We start from the raw sequence: 13,323 nt of genomic DNA, 5'->3' as shown, positions 1-13,323 counted from the left end.
AATGCTTGGAAGCGGTGAGGCAGCAGCGAGCTCTGCCTCACCTTGGATTGCGCAACCCCTGGCTCTGCGCTGGCTGCTAAGCGGAGAGAGCATGTTGCTGTACGGCGTCAATAAAATGGTTTAAACAAATTTAATGTGTGAACTTATTTCCAATAATTTAGCTTATGTATATAATGTACAGTGCTTTTTGTCACCAACTGTGTTTGTGTAACGTGTTTCGTGTAATGAGCGATTATAAACGGCAGAGAACAGGTTCGAGGTGAGGCAGGCAGTTCTCTTGCCTCATGGCAGGGGGCGCTCAAGATCCCAGACGTTCGTCTTGTTCACTCCTCAACTGCCGAGTAAGTGACAGCGAGCTAGGCTAAACGATTCGGGAAGCAAGTCAAGTGCAGCGATAGATTATAATAGAGATAGTGATTTTTTTCCTCTCGCTTATCCCGACTTTCGACATGGATGACTACATTACAACACTAAAAAAGTTTTCTCAAGTGGACTTTCAATCGAAGCAGGAGATAATATGTGTGTTTTGTGAGCTACAGTTTGTATGAGTAAGGATGCAGAAGTGAAACATAACCTGTAAACTGCTGTCAATCTATGCATCTATTTGCAAATCTGATTCTGATGACGTCAGTGCCTCACCAGCTATGAACCTCACCGCACGTCACTGGTGAACAGTGAGCATTTAGATGCTCTTCTATCGATGCAGATAGAAGAGCATTTTTTATATAAATATAAATTTAATTTACCCACTGCACGCAAACAGTATTACTACCGGTACTTTGGACCAGGAAGGTTCCGATCTGACGACTGTCCTTTCCAGATAAAAATAGCTGCCTGCCTGGTCCAGTAGAGGGCGCTGTGGTACAGCGTCCCGGGGTTCTCCACTCCAGAATCAACGAAAGAAAACCGACGAGACACCCGGAAATGAAGCTCTCCATCGTTTCCACTCGTTAACAGAAATAAATAAGTTCCGTCAGCCATAAAGAAGCAAATTGTTCTGTTCATTCAGACATTTTCACAGGTAAAATAAGTCCAGGATTGTTAAGAGAAGCCACTACTGCCGCAGTTCTTCTTAAAAACCAAGGACATGGAGCTGCTTCCTGTGACAGTTGTTTTGCTGTTTGTGTTGGTCGAGACCACCTACAGCTGGAATCAAGGTTTGGTTTCTTTCCTATTAAGGTTTTAAATGTCTGTCTAGACATGATCCGAAAGCACTAACTTTATAGCGGTATCTTTGCCTTTACAGCTGGGTAGAAAACGGAGCTCTCCCTTTAGTTGTTCATAGATAAATTGTAGCTACGAACCTGAAGTTTCAAATAAATTAAAAATATATATTTACACATTAACTTGTCATTAAAGACGGCTGTTAAAGCGACCATATTTAGTTATTTTTGCTTTAACTTCTCTCTATGCAAATTTATTGCAGTTTACCTGTAGTCAAAATCAATCTCGCGAGACTTTAATTCATGCGACTTCATCATTCAATATGCAATAACGGGCTAGAAACATGAAATACACCCTCCACCGACTTTTACATCAGCGTTTTGAATCAAATCAGTTGCAATTTATTCTTTCACTGTAGATGGTTAAAGCCAAGTATTTCTCAGCTGGGAAAATTCTGTCAGAAAAACATTGTGATTGTAAAAGCTATACTTTTTGGACTAACTTCCATGTTCAATGATTCAGTGATTCAGTATTTCTAATACTGTATAGAAAGTAGTTAAATGAAAAATATTGAAAAATACTATACTAATTCTTGGAAAATCATGCGTACACAAATCTAGATGTAAGAAAATATCTAGATATATAAAATATAAGTTTTTCTCAGTGAGTTTGTATACTATGTAGAAGCCGGTGAATCCTTGTGTTGAGGGAGATTAAAACATCCACGTAGAATATAATATAGTAGTTTTATAATGTTCTTTGTTCTTTTCTCGATTTTTTAAAATACTTATTTGTACTACTGTCTTGTATGTACATATCTTTCAATAAAAAAAAATCATGAACTTTTGGCAATACCCTGATGACGTTACTCCACGTGTTATCGTGGGATTAATAATAATAATGATAATAATATAATATATTATTATAATAGTAATGAAAGTAACTTTAAAAATAAATTTTCTATGTAAGAGGAAGCATGTTTACTGACATCCTCTATAAACAGTTCATTTATTTGCATCCTGCTTTGTTTATTATTCAATACATTCACCTTGTTTGCAGACATAAACATAAATATATCTAAAGTGGCTACATTATGTAAGCATTCAACAACGAGATCGACAGTACCCTGTTTTCCCTTTTTCCATTTTTAAACCGTATCATGGAAACAAAAGTTTTCTTCCTCATCTGTCTGTCCTTCATGCAGACAGCGTGTTGCTGAGAGACATCCAGGCTCTGACGTTCTACAGGAATCGCTTCACCACAGCGAGGCGCTCCAACCCGGTTCCCCAGCTGAAGTGTGTTGGCGGCTCCGCGGGCTGCCATGTCTTCATCCCAGACGTTGTCCAGTGTGTGAACAGAGGCTGGGATGGCGTGGATGTTCAGGTACTGTTACTCAGGTATTACTTAGGCACTTCAGGTATTATTAAGTGAGATTTGACAATATCAGGTTATTTTTTATTTTAAAGATTTTGTTTTTTTAAGCTAAATGTGTCATCAAGCTTTATATCAATGCTTTGTGGAAATAAGAGGCATATTTTAAACTATAATCTAAAAGAACTATAATAGACATTCTTCTGCTGATGTCCAGTAAATAAAATTAACAGTGAAATATAAATCCTCACCACTCATTTTAAATACACCTGCTTACAGAAAAATCATTAAAAAAGTACATTTAAAAGATGAAAAACAAAAACAATTGTTTTTAAAAAATAAAACAGACATTTTTACTCAGAAAAAGGCGACATTCTGGGGACAATCCTAAGAATTTTTTTATGTTAAAACAAGACAATTAATCGAATTAACCTTGATAAATTGATTAATGAAATAATTGTTGATAATTGATCAATCGTTAACTGAAATAAACAATCTCTTAATAAGGCCATTTGCTGAAAAAAACAACACATTCAGAGGAGCAATTGCACCAAAAATGTACAATATATATATAAATCTTGCATTTATGATGAAAACGCAATGGTCTGTAAAAGTTTCGCACAAAACTCCTCAAGTGGCCTCATAGTTTTAGCTTCACCTGACTCAAATTTAATAAAAGAATGTGATCTTACTGCATTTTCAAGGAATAAAATAAAATATTTTTTATTTATAAAAATGAACTAAATCATTTGATTAGATGCATCTTTTAATGTATTTCTAATACTGTATAGAAAGTAGTTAAATGAAAAATCTGTAGAATGTACCAATTGTCTGAATAACAAATAAGATTATTTATATATATATATAAATAAACATTATTTATATATATATATATATATTTACTAAACTGTAGAACATCAGCTTGTTAAATGTTCTGTTTTCAGGCTGTTCAGTCACTGTTTGGGTCTTCCTCTCCTTCACAGTGGGAGTGTAAGACGGATATGGACAACGCCTACAGGTTTGGTGCCATTGAGGTGAGCTGTGAGGGTTACAGCCACCCGTCTGATGACTACATCCTGAAGGGCTCCTGTGGCCTGGAGTTCACCCTGGAGCTGACCCAGGAGGGCCAGAGGAGGGCGCAAGGCAGCTTTGGCTCCCAGGGTGGATCTAAACAATGGGGAGGTCAGAGGAAACATTATTTATGTAGCCATTTTCTATTGAAGTGTAATGGGTGTCATGATGACAACTTTTAATGAATGATGCATTTTTCCAGACGTTATTGCAAAAAACGATAACATTGTTGATTTGAGGCTGTGCTCAAGTAATATCGTGGTATAACAATCAATAACACATTCTCAAAAATCAGTAAACTTTAAGTTATAATGAACATTTAACACTGGATCTGGAAGACATTTTAAATAACCAAAATAAATAAATAAAACAACAGAAACAACAAATAAAATTAATTATGAAGTCGGCCTAGTTGAGACCAAAGCACCAAACTGGAGACTTTTATCATCCAGTTTTTGGTAGAAAAAGAGAAAAAAATAGATCTTGTAAATGGAAATTGATGTAATTTATCATGTGATTAATTGGTTTATTTCTTATTGCGACAGGCCCGACGGGTGTTCGCGCATCCTTAAAAAAACCTTAAATTAATATATGTAATAATAAGGCATTAAAATGTCTTAAATTCATTAAAGAAAATGTAAGCTGGCCTTAAATACATTAATCACAGGCCTTAAATTATGTCATGGCAGGACCATTTAATCTTCTATGTAGGTTTTTCTCGCGGGACGTTTCTATCGGGCAAAAGTTTACTAACTGCGTTCTGTGAGGTAATAAGCTGTTAATACTTTCTTTGTAGCTAGCTATTTAGTTAGCTTTTCTGCAAACCAAGTAGCTAATAACTTTTTTTTAAATGGCTCGGTTCAAATGCATATGTGAAAGCCAAGAGGACCAGAAACCGCTCCAAAATCAGGAAGTGGACTGTATACCAATGCATTCTGGGTAAATGGAACCAAAACAAATGCGAGAGACTAGCACTAGCCTGAGAAATGGCTCATCATCTTTTGCCAAAGACAAAAAATAATCCTACAGCTGCTAAAATCAGACAATACGCCATTTTTGTTTACATTTTGTAAAAAAGTAAGTTGCGCTCTTGTCTTCTTCAGAGGCTTTTTTGTTGTTTCCTTCAGTGGTTCTTGGTGCAGTGCCCCCATAGGCCAGGAGGGGAACAGGTTTTTCAAATGGTTTTGTTAGTTTGACACAGTGCAGTGTGAAAGCAAACCACATGAACTGAAAATGTAATAAATGTTGCAATTTTGGTCCCCAGGCAAACAGACTCTAAGGGACTATCAGATATGAAAACTCCTTGAATATATTAAAGTTTTTTTCTTTTTTTTTGTGACTTTCCTCAGGACTTGGGGGTCTTGCCTCTGGTTTCTTCAGCAGTTTCTTTGGAAACAGGCACCACCAACATCAGCAGCATCAACAGCAGTATCAGCAGCAGCACTACGCCCAAGACGGCGAGTCTTCAGGGGGATTGCTGGTGGTTGCTGTGCTTCTCCTTGTAGCTTATGGTATCTACAAGCTGTTTCTCAGTGGGGACACAGTCCAGTGGGGACAGACTGGGGGACAGCCGGGCTACCCTCAGGATAATCACTCAAACAACATGGGAGGACCTCCCCCAGCTGGATTCAAACCTGACTACACAGGTAGCTGAAGCAGAAAAGACAAAATCCTTCAAAGATCAAAACTTTAAGGATTACTTCCACCTTCCCACCTGTCTGTTTCTTGATCAGGTTATCCAGGCGCCAATCCTGGCTATGGTTTCCACAACGATTACACTCGGGGTCAATATTACCAAGGACGCCGCTCTGGTCCCGGCACCGGCGGCGGTGGCTTCTGGACTGGGATGGGAACGGGAGGAATGCTGGGATATCTGTTCGGTCGACAGAGGTTGGTGAAGCAAGAAGTTTGATTTTACAGACTGAATTTGGACTTATGGACCCCCTGCAGCGTTACCCCACCCCCATCTCTCTGGTTGCTAACAATAACTAGCACTGGCTTTAGCTAAGTTGTCAATATAATCTTAAATGTGAATGATGTATGAAAGAAAAACGGATGTAGTGCTTTGCTACTAATTGTCAACACTATAACATATAGAAAAGGTCTGAAAAAAGTTTTAATGAGGGAGATGGAGGTTAGTTATGCTCACTTGACTTTGACAGCTGTACCAGGTAGATGTGATGTTGAATTCGGTGTGTTTCGGTTCTGTTACAAAATGAAACCTAAACACCAATTCTGACGGATCATCAGTAGAGCAGGTGTTTTAAATTGGCTAATCAACCACCGGTGTTAGCTTAGCTAATAGCAGAGGTGGCTAATCTACCACATCTGCGATTATTAATGAGCGATCACTTATTAATAATAGCAAAAGTAAACATCAAACCGACAAACAAAAACCTGACGGTCTGGATGTTGTGTTCACTGTGTGGGAAATGTTTGGTGTTGAACCCTGATACGTTTGCGCCGTTATTGTCAGTTTCTATGGCAACAAGCCTCGCTGTAGCGTGGCCGACACAGAAAGCGAGAAAAATGTGGTTTCGAGTTATTCCTTGTCGGTTTTTCAGCACTATTTTCTCCTTTTTTGTGGTGCATGGCACTAGTTGAATCATGCCTACATATCCAGGTTTCATTTTTAACCGAGTTGTTGTACCGCGGCGGCGCGGCTATGGATAGTATGCAAAATATATAAAAAAGAAAGACTTTTTGCCCTCCAGCTTTGTGCGCATGAGCAAAATTTCCGGATACACACAATAACGTGCATGGGGTCCATAGAAAAGATGTTCAGCTCTCAGTTTAAATTCAGCTTTCAGCTTCTTGTTGACATGCGGTTGTTTTGCAGAACGCAGCCCTACAGTCCTCCTCCAGCTGGACAAAACCAGTCCTCTGGGGCAAATACATCCTCTGGGGCAAATACATCCTCTGGGACACGCACTGCTTCAGGTACCGAGGCTTGTGTTCGCTACTGGACCGACTCAGAGAAATGTCGAAATGTCTGATTGATTGTTTGCAGGAATCATCTTGTTCTAAATAGTTTTGCTCCCGCTACTCGGGCTGCAACTAACGATTGTTTTAGTAATCGACTAATTTGTCAACTGTGTAAAAAAACTGGCATCTTCTGTAGATTTTTCTTTTTATCACTTAGGCTTATACAATATAAGAAATATGTTAAAATAGAAAAATATCCATCTAACATCCATATTTATTTGGTTTTCAGGTTTTGGTGGAACCAAAAGAAGATAGAAGTTGGAGATTTGGAAATTTTCCCCTCAGCATTTGCTGGAAGCAGCTAAGCTTTTGCTTTTTAGTCGCCAACAGGACGAGAGTTTCATAAAGTCTTCAGGTCGTAAAGTGATAATGTGATCGTTTTTTGTTTTTTGGGGAGGTGAGGAGCAGCTTGTGGAGGAAAAGCTTTTCTTAGTCTCTCATCTTAGGTTTTCATCTTTTTTTGTTTCTTCCATTATAAAAATGTTTTTGCAGTGGTTTGATCATTTGACTGGAACGATGTTACAGGTAAAATCCAGATTTAATATTTCAGCTTTTACTAATTTCCATCCCAACTCTTTAAATGAGTAAAGATGAAGGAACATTATTTGTTGAACTGAAGCTGAACCGAAGAAAATGACGAATGCATTTAAAATTTGTAAATTTTAATAGAAAATGGTTGTAGTATAAATTTAAATTATAGAAAATATATATTAATCTGCCAGTGCCTTCAGCTGCCAGTCCTTTTATCCTGTTTTGCTGAATAAATTATTTTATTTCTATATTTATACGCCTGTTGAAAAGCAGCTCTGGGTCAATTTTGTTACCCACACATCATGTAGAGAACAAATCTTTCATTGATGTTCAGCAACTAATACTTCTTGTTTTTCCAGGTCTAAATGCATTTTAAAAAATAATTTTTTTTAGAAAATATTGAGCAGTAATAAATATAACTCGGTGTGGACATTTAAGAATGTTTTGCTTTTTTGTATTAAATTTAAAATTCTTGTGTGAGTCCAGATTTACCCTCTTCCAGAGCGATGGGAGCTTCAGAGTAAGATGAAGTGATGCTCCCATCATGCCTTGTGTTTACTGCAGCAGCCGGTGGTGGCAGCACTATGATCTGGGGTGGCTGCAGGTTTCCAATACAAGATTTTGATGAATAACTAATTAAGCACTGTATGTAAATACACGTAACAGAAGCGTATAAAAACAGTTTTGAGTATGTGATTTTTTTTTCAGTCACTATACAATAAGTGAATTTTAAAATTATTATAGTTGCTTATTTTGGTTATTACTATAAAAACATATCTTCAATTAATTGTGTTTTTCCAGGTTTTTTTCCTCGTCACTTGAAAACTTTTATGTATTTAACTAATTATCTTTGATTGTTTGATTAAAAATAGTAAAAAAGAAACTGATATGAAGCATGTAAGAGCGCTAAAAATAAATCTATGAAAGAAAAATGTTTTTTTGCGGCATCTTATATGATTGATGCCACAAAAAACATCAATTAATGAAAGAACAAACTGCAAAACATGCAATTTAATATTTGACATTTTATGAACCTAAGGTGTTTATTTTAAACATTCCATAATTTTTTTTCTCTAGATTTCAGGTCTCCAACATAAAAAACATAAGTAAAAAGCAAAGATAAACCTGAGGTTTGTGTTTTCCAACCAGAATCTGATGTAGAATATCTAATATTAGGAACTAAACTTTAGTTGATATGTATCAATGTGTTCGAAAGGGAAAGAATAAAATTGCATCGAAATTGCAATGAAGTGAATTTTAAATGAATTTCTTAAAAAAGAATCTCATTATGTTCATTATGACTGGAGAGGTTCGTCCCTGTCAGTCCAGAATCTGGTTTTACTGTTAGCGAGTGTTGGGTGGTTAAAAAAGTTACTGCCCCCTGGTGGATGGGAAGCTGAACTGTCACAAGAGCAAAATCTGCCCTCAATTAAAAAACAGAAAAAACCCGCCTAATAAAACATAAAATTTTGCATCAGTGTTTTCTGTGGGAGATATTAAATATGTGATATACTCAAAAAACACTACATAACTCACTGACAATTGTGGAGAGCATGCATGTTTAATATTTACTGTAAATATTCAGATTACAAACCAAGTATCAACACAATGAGTGTTCATTTGTGAATACAGTCAATCCCCCTTATAGTGACATTTGCATATTAAATAACATAAATAAAAAGTCATAATACAACAAATTCAGTCCTTTTCATAACCAAAAGCTCACCTGCGGAGGCGATATGTAGCTGTGCATCCATTTGAGTTCTGGCTCCTTCACACGTTGCCTTGCAAAGCTCTTCTTTCACATTTTGTCACTTTACACGCACAAACTTCAATGTATAGCATCAAAGTATGTGACAGACCAACACGACGTTGTGAATAATAAATGAAAATTATGATTTTCATTTAATTAAAAGCTAATAATTGTTATGTGGGTATGTTTCTCAGATACTTCTAATTAAAATCTAATTGTTGGTATATTACAGCTGCAAATATTACATAGCATTTAAAAAACTTAGTTTTTGATAAATATCCACTACAGAAAATCTATTATTTTTAAAGAACCACAATTTGTTTCCTATTTTTAAGTTTAAACATAAAGAAAAACATTTTTTTCTAAAAGCTGATGGTTACAATTTTTAAGATGGAGTGTTCATATCTGCACATAATTTCTATCAAAATAGAAAAAATATATAAAAATAATGAAAACACCTGTTACTTTTAGTATAATTCTGTTGCGTTAATTAAAAGCAATTATTCAATTTAAAAACTGAATAAGTGCAGTTTTTAAATTGCATACGTACTTCTTTATTGTCAGAATCTTAAAGAGTCACTTGTGTCGGTCTATCACATAAAATAAATCCCCAAATCCAATGAAAAACTGTAACATGACAAAATGCAAAATAGTTTTGTTGGTAGTTTTGCAGGGCATTATAGTTAGCTAGCATCAGACGTAGTCACTAATAAAAAGACCAACTCGAAATGCACACATACATAATAAATATTACAGTAACAGATTCAGATTGCACTCTGTCCCAAGCCTTTTGAGAAATGTCACCCTGATACAGTACCGCTCTGCCTATTCATGTATTCACGAGGCAATATGTTAAATATAACCCACAAACTGCCTTACACTGAAAACTTCACCACTGAAAAGTAACCTTTTTTTTTTTCAATTTTTTTTTTTATAACAAGAGATTAAACAAACACAAAATCAGCAATGAACTGTGATGATTTCCACACACCTTAGGCTGCACTGCAGTCCGATGTGACCCAATTCTGATTTTTTTATTTTTTGCCTTAATGCGACCTGTATCTGATCTTTTCATGACACTCTGAACCACACAGCTCGGATTTTTTTTGAATACGATTCAGGTCACTTGGGTTTCCGATTCAAATGTAACCTGACGTTCAGGTCGCATTAATCCGACCTGAACGTCACTGATACTCGACAAACGTCCCTATTCTGCGTCCTGATATGTGCAAGCGGGAAGAAAAACAACAACCATGGCGGACGATAATGAGGATTAAGTCGTTGATGTGCTGGCTCCGGTCGGACAACAACTTCAAATTCGTAAACTATGCTCCACCATTAGCATCCATGTTTACTTCCGCAAACACTGAGCACTACTTCTTTTTGACGGCGGTTGGCAAAACACTGAGCACGTTCTGTATGTGTGACGTTATTGCGCCCTCTACTGCGCATGCGTTTGCTGTTCACACTTGTGATCACGTACAGGTCGCATATTTGGAAATATGAATGACCACGCCAAAGAAACAAAAAATTATAAATAAATAGATTAAATAAAAAACAAATCCAATTTAAGAAAAAAAATTGGAATTGGGTCACTTGAGGTTGCAGTGTGAACGTAGCCTAAGTCCCAAAGATAAACCAGTCACATGTGATCATGGCGACAATGATATGTGTCTTTTAGCAGAAACTGAGGCGCACACCTTGGCCGTTTGAAGCTTGTTGTAGCTTATCATTAAGCTTAAAACTAGTCGAACAAAAATCAGCTTTTTGTAGAAATAAAATAGCAGAATCAAATTCTCGAAAAGCATACACTTACATAACAGGAACAACATTAGTACTTTAATTAAAATCGTTTATATTCTTCTAACGGCTATCATTATCAAACACTATTAAGCAGCCAGTTACAAGGGTTCAGGCTGACAGGTTGATCTGAAAGAAAAGAAATAATTAAGTGACATGCAAATGCTCTCTTTGTCCACTCTTCATCGTCCTCCTCGTCGTCATTGTTGGCACCATCGATGCAGTAGAGTTTTGAAAAAGTCTTCACATTATTTTTGTTCCGTCTCTTGGCGATGAGAGCTTCTGCTGGCTCAGGTTTCAGTTTCAGCAGCTGCCGTTTGAGAGCTCTGATTGCTTCTCAGTCCGTTTGGCACGTCACACACTTGGCTTCAGAACTCTTCTGATAGTTTGTGCAAACGCACATGCAAATGTACGGGTGCAGGGATGTGTGGTGTGATGCGTTTTAAGTGTGTACACCATGTACAGTAAACAGTGTGAGCATTTGTTGTTGTTGGCTTTAAAAAAGAAGAGAAATTCATCTCACATCTTCATATTTACAGAAACAGATGTAGTGCAGGGTTTATAAAAAACAAAACAAAATGTCTTTTGTGGCTCTGAAGGATTTTCAGATTGTTGTTAATTTAATCTGTGCAAGGATGCTGTTTACTTTCAAAATGCTAGAATAATATTAATAATAAGAAGAAGTAGTACAGAACTCTATTGGTAAAGTTTAGAAACTAAACCATCTATTTTTTATTTTCCCTCGTTACATTTGGACATTTCCATACATGTGGACCACTGGATCGCTTTATAATACGATTACACTTCTCCTTTATCATTTTAGCGTCAAAAATCTGATAAAAACTGAACTAACTAACACTGTGCTAAAATATCCAATTTTAATTCTAAGATGAGTAGTGGTTTAGTTCAGGTTTTTGGTGCTCAGCAATGCTGAACATAAAAATGACGACAGGCGTTCTTCTCTTTATGAACCTGCAGTAAAAGTTTCTGGTGCAAAATGAAGGTAAGAGCGAAAATCTGTTTTTTTCATTGTAGTATAAATCTTTGAATAAGACTTTTTTGTTTGTCTAATTCAAAGTTAGTTTTTAGAGTGTGTTTGCTAGTTTCTAATAGTTATTATTAGTCAAATATTTAATTTTAGTTCAGGTTTTGCTACTCGGTTTTAATTTTCATACTTTTGGTCCAAAGAATGTATTTGATTATTGTTGAACGTCCAACTGTCTCTGGTGTAACGTAACCGTTTACATCCGTCGCTGCTATAACTTTTAATGAACAAACTTATTCACATGTGATCTTAATTTAATTTCTTATTTAATGGAAACACCCCAATTGTGGAATTGTATTTTTTTTGCCATTAGCTGAATTTCGAATAAGTTTTACGCAGATTTGTAATGGAAACACAGCTAGAGAGTAAGTAGCTGAGGTTTATCCTCAGATTGTAACTGGGGGTTTAGGGAAGTCCAACTGGGAAGTGAACTGGGAAAACCCAGAACTTGCTGGGAATTCACCCAGGGGAAGCTCGACTCTTTGGCTAACCTCAGATAAGTTCATTTTTTGGAGTATTTTGTAAAAGTGGAGTGTAGCTAAAATAGTAGTTCAGATAGAACACTGTTCATTAACAAGAGAAAATGTTAATACTGGTAATAAGGTTTTGACTACAATATGTAGTGAAAAGAAAGTTTGTAACTCATCATATTGACGTAGCTGAAAGAATGAATGCCCGCCTTATTTGCATGAGTTTGGTGTTTTTAACAGCATCACTAAATATCATAATTAAAATCCCAGAGCCGCACCAACAAGAACTCCTGTTAAAGTTTGTGTGTTTTTCTCAAATAAGGATTTACAGGCTAACGAAAGAAAAAAACCCGGAACAATCACATCATTATCTATCACAATACAGACTGATATTTCAGGACATCAGTTTTTTGTTCATGGCACTTTTAACACATTTCAAACAAGGTCCAGCTTGTATCCCCACAGTTTCTGATCGCGTCCCTGATAACTGTTGTTATTGCATGAACATCGTCGTCACTGCTGTCCTTGTTTTCTGTACAAGAGAAGCCTCCATGGCAAAAATCTACAAAACAAGTAATATTTGACTTAAAAAACTGTCCTCTGTGCTTGATTGTTTGTCATGGATTTGACTAGGACCAGCCGTCTCTCCCTTCGATCTTTGTTTGATTCACTTTACAAGTGGGCAGGTCTTTTCAGAAGGACATCTGCCTTGTTTTTACAGACCAGATGTAAAGGATTTGAGAGTTTCTAGAGTTTTGAATGACTAAAATCCAGATCAGAAAGCGGGGCGGGTTGCCTGTTATCATTACTGGTAATATGTCTTTTCTTTTTCTCAAAGAGGGCAACGCTTCCTGTCCACTTCCCTTACAGCGGGGATCGATGAAAGTGTGTTGACTGGCTGTAAGGCACTGACTTGTGTGAGGTCATGAGAGGTCAGTCATACTGAGGCTCATGGGTAATCCTGGGCGAAGGTAAGCCACTGGAACACGGCCGTTCTCACTCGTTGACCCAGTGATAGACAGACGAGCTTTTGAGCGCATTGCATCCGTGAATTTCATCTGTTGAGGAATAAAAAAGGTCACATTTAAATAAAATGGAGACATTAATCAAAGCTGGCAGGTATTGTGCTTCAA

The 13,323-nt window shown here is 36.7% G+C and overlaps 2 protein-coding genes across 5 annotated transcripts in view; one reads left to right on the top strand and one right to left on the bottom strand.

The window, feature by feature from the left end:
- Window positions 1-849: 849 nt before the first annotated feature.
- On the top strand, window positions 850-7,803 carry saraf (store-operated calcium entry-associated regulatory factor). The gene is made up of 7 exons (XM_044113504.1): window positions 850-1,157; window positions 2,369-2,547; window positions 3,519-3,717; window positions 4,956-5,252; window positions 5,340-5,496; window positions 6,446-6,546; window positions 6,821-7,803. The coding sequence occupies exons 1-7, from the start codon at window positions 1,088-1,090 to the stop codon at window positions 6,844-6,846; spliced, it is 1,029 nt and encodes a 342-aa protein (XP_043969439.1). The 5' UTR covers window positions 850-1,087; the 3' UTR covers window positions 6,847-7,803.
- Window positions 7,804-8,023: 220 nt separating this feature from the next.
- Window positions 8,024-13,323, bottom strand: part of LOC122829158 (glutamate receptor 2-like) — a 50,757-nt gene continuing 45,457 nt past the window's right edge. For 2 of the 4 annotated variants that reach the window (XM_044113499.1, XM_044113498.1), the window contains exon 19: window positions 8,024-13,248. In XM_044113499.1, the coding sequence (XP_043969434.1) occupies window positions 13,114-13,248 (135 nt within the window). In that variant the 3' untranslated portion in view covers window positions 8,024-13,113. The remainder of the gene's footprint in view (window positions 13,249-13,323) is intronic. The other 2 variants (XM_044113496.1, XM_044113495.1) reach the window with 1 other exon arrangement.

Source organism: Gambusia affinis, linkage group LG04 (genome assembly GCF_019740435.1).
Source record: "Gambusia affinis linkage group LG04, SWU_Gaff_1.0, whole genome shotgun sequence".
Taxonomy (NCBI): Eukaryota; Metazoa; Chordata; class Actinopteri; order Cyprinodontiformes; family Poeciliidae; genus Gambusia; species Gambusia affinis.
This window is presented reverse-complemented; position numbering and strand designations above follow the sequence as displayed.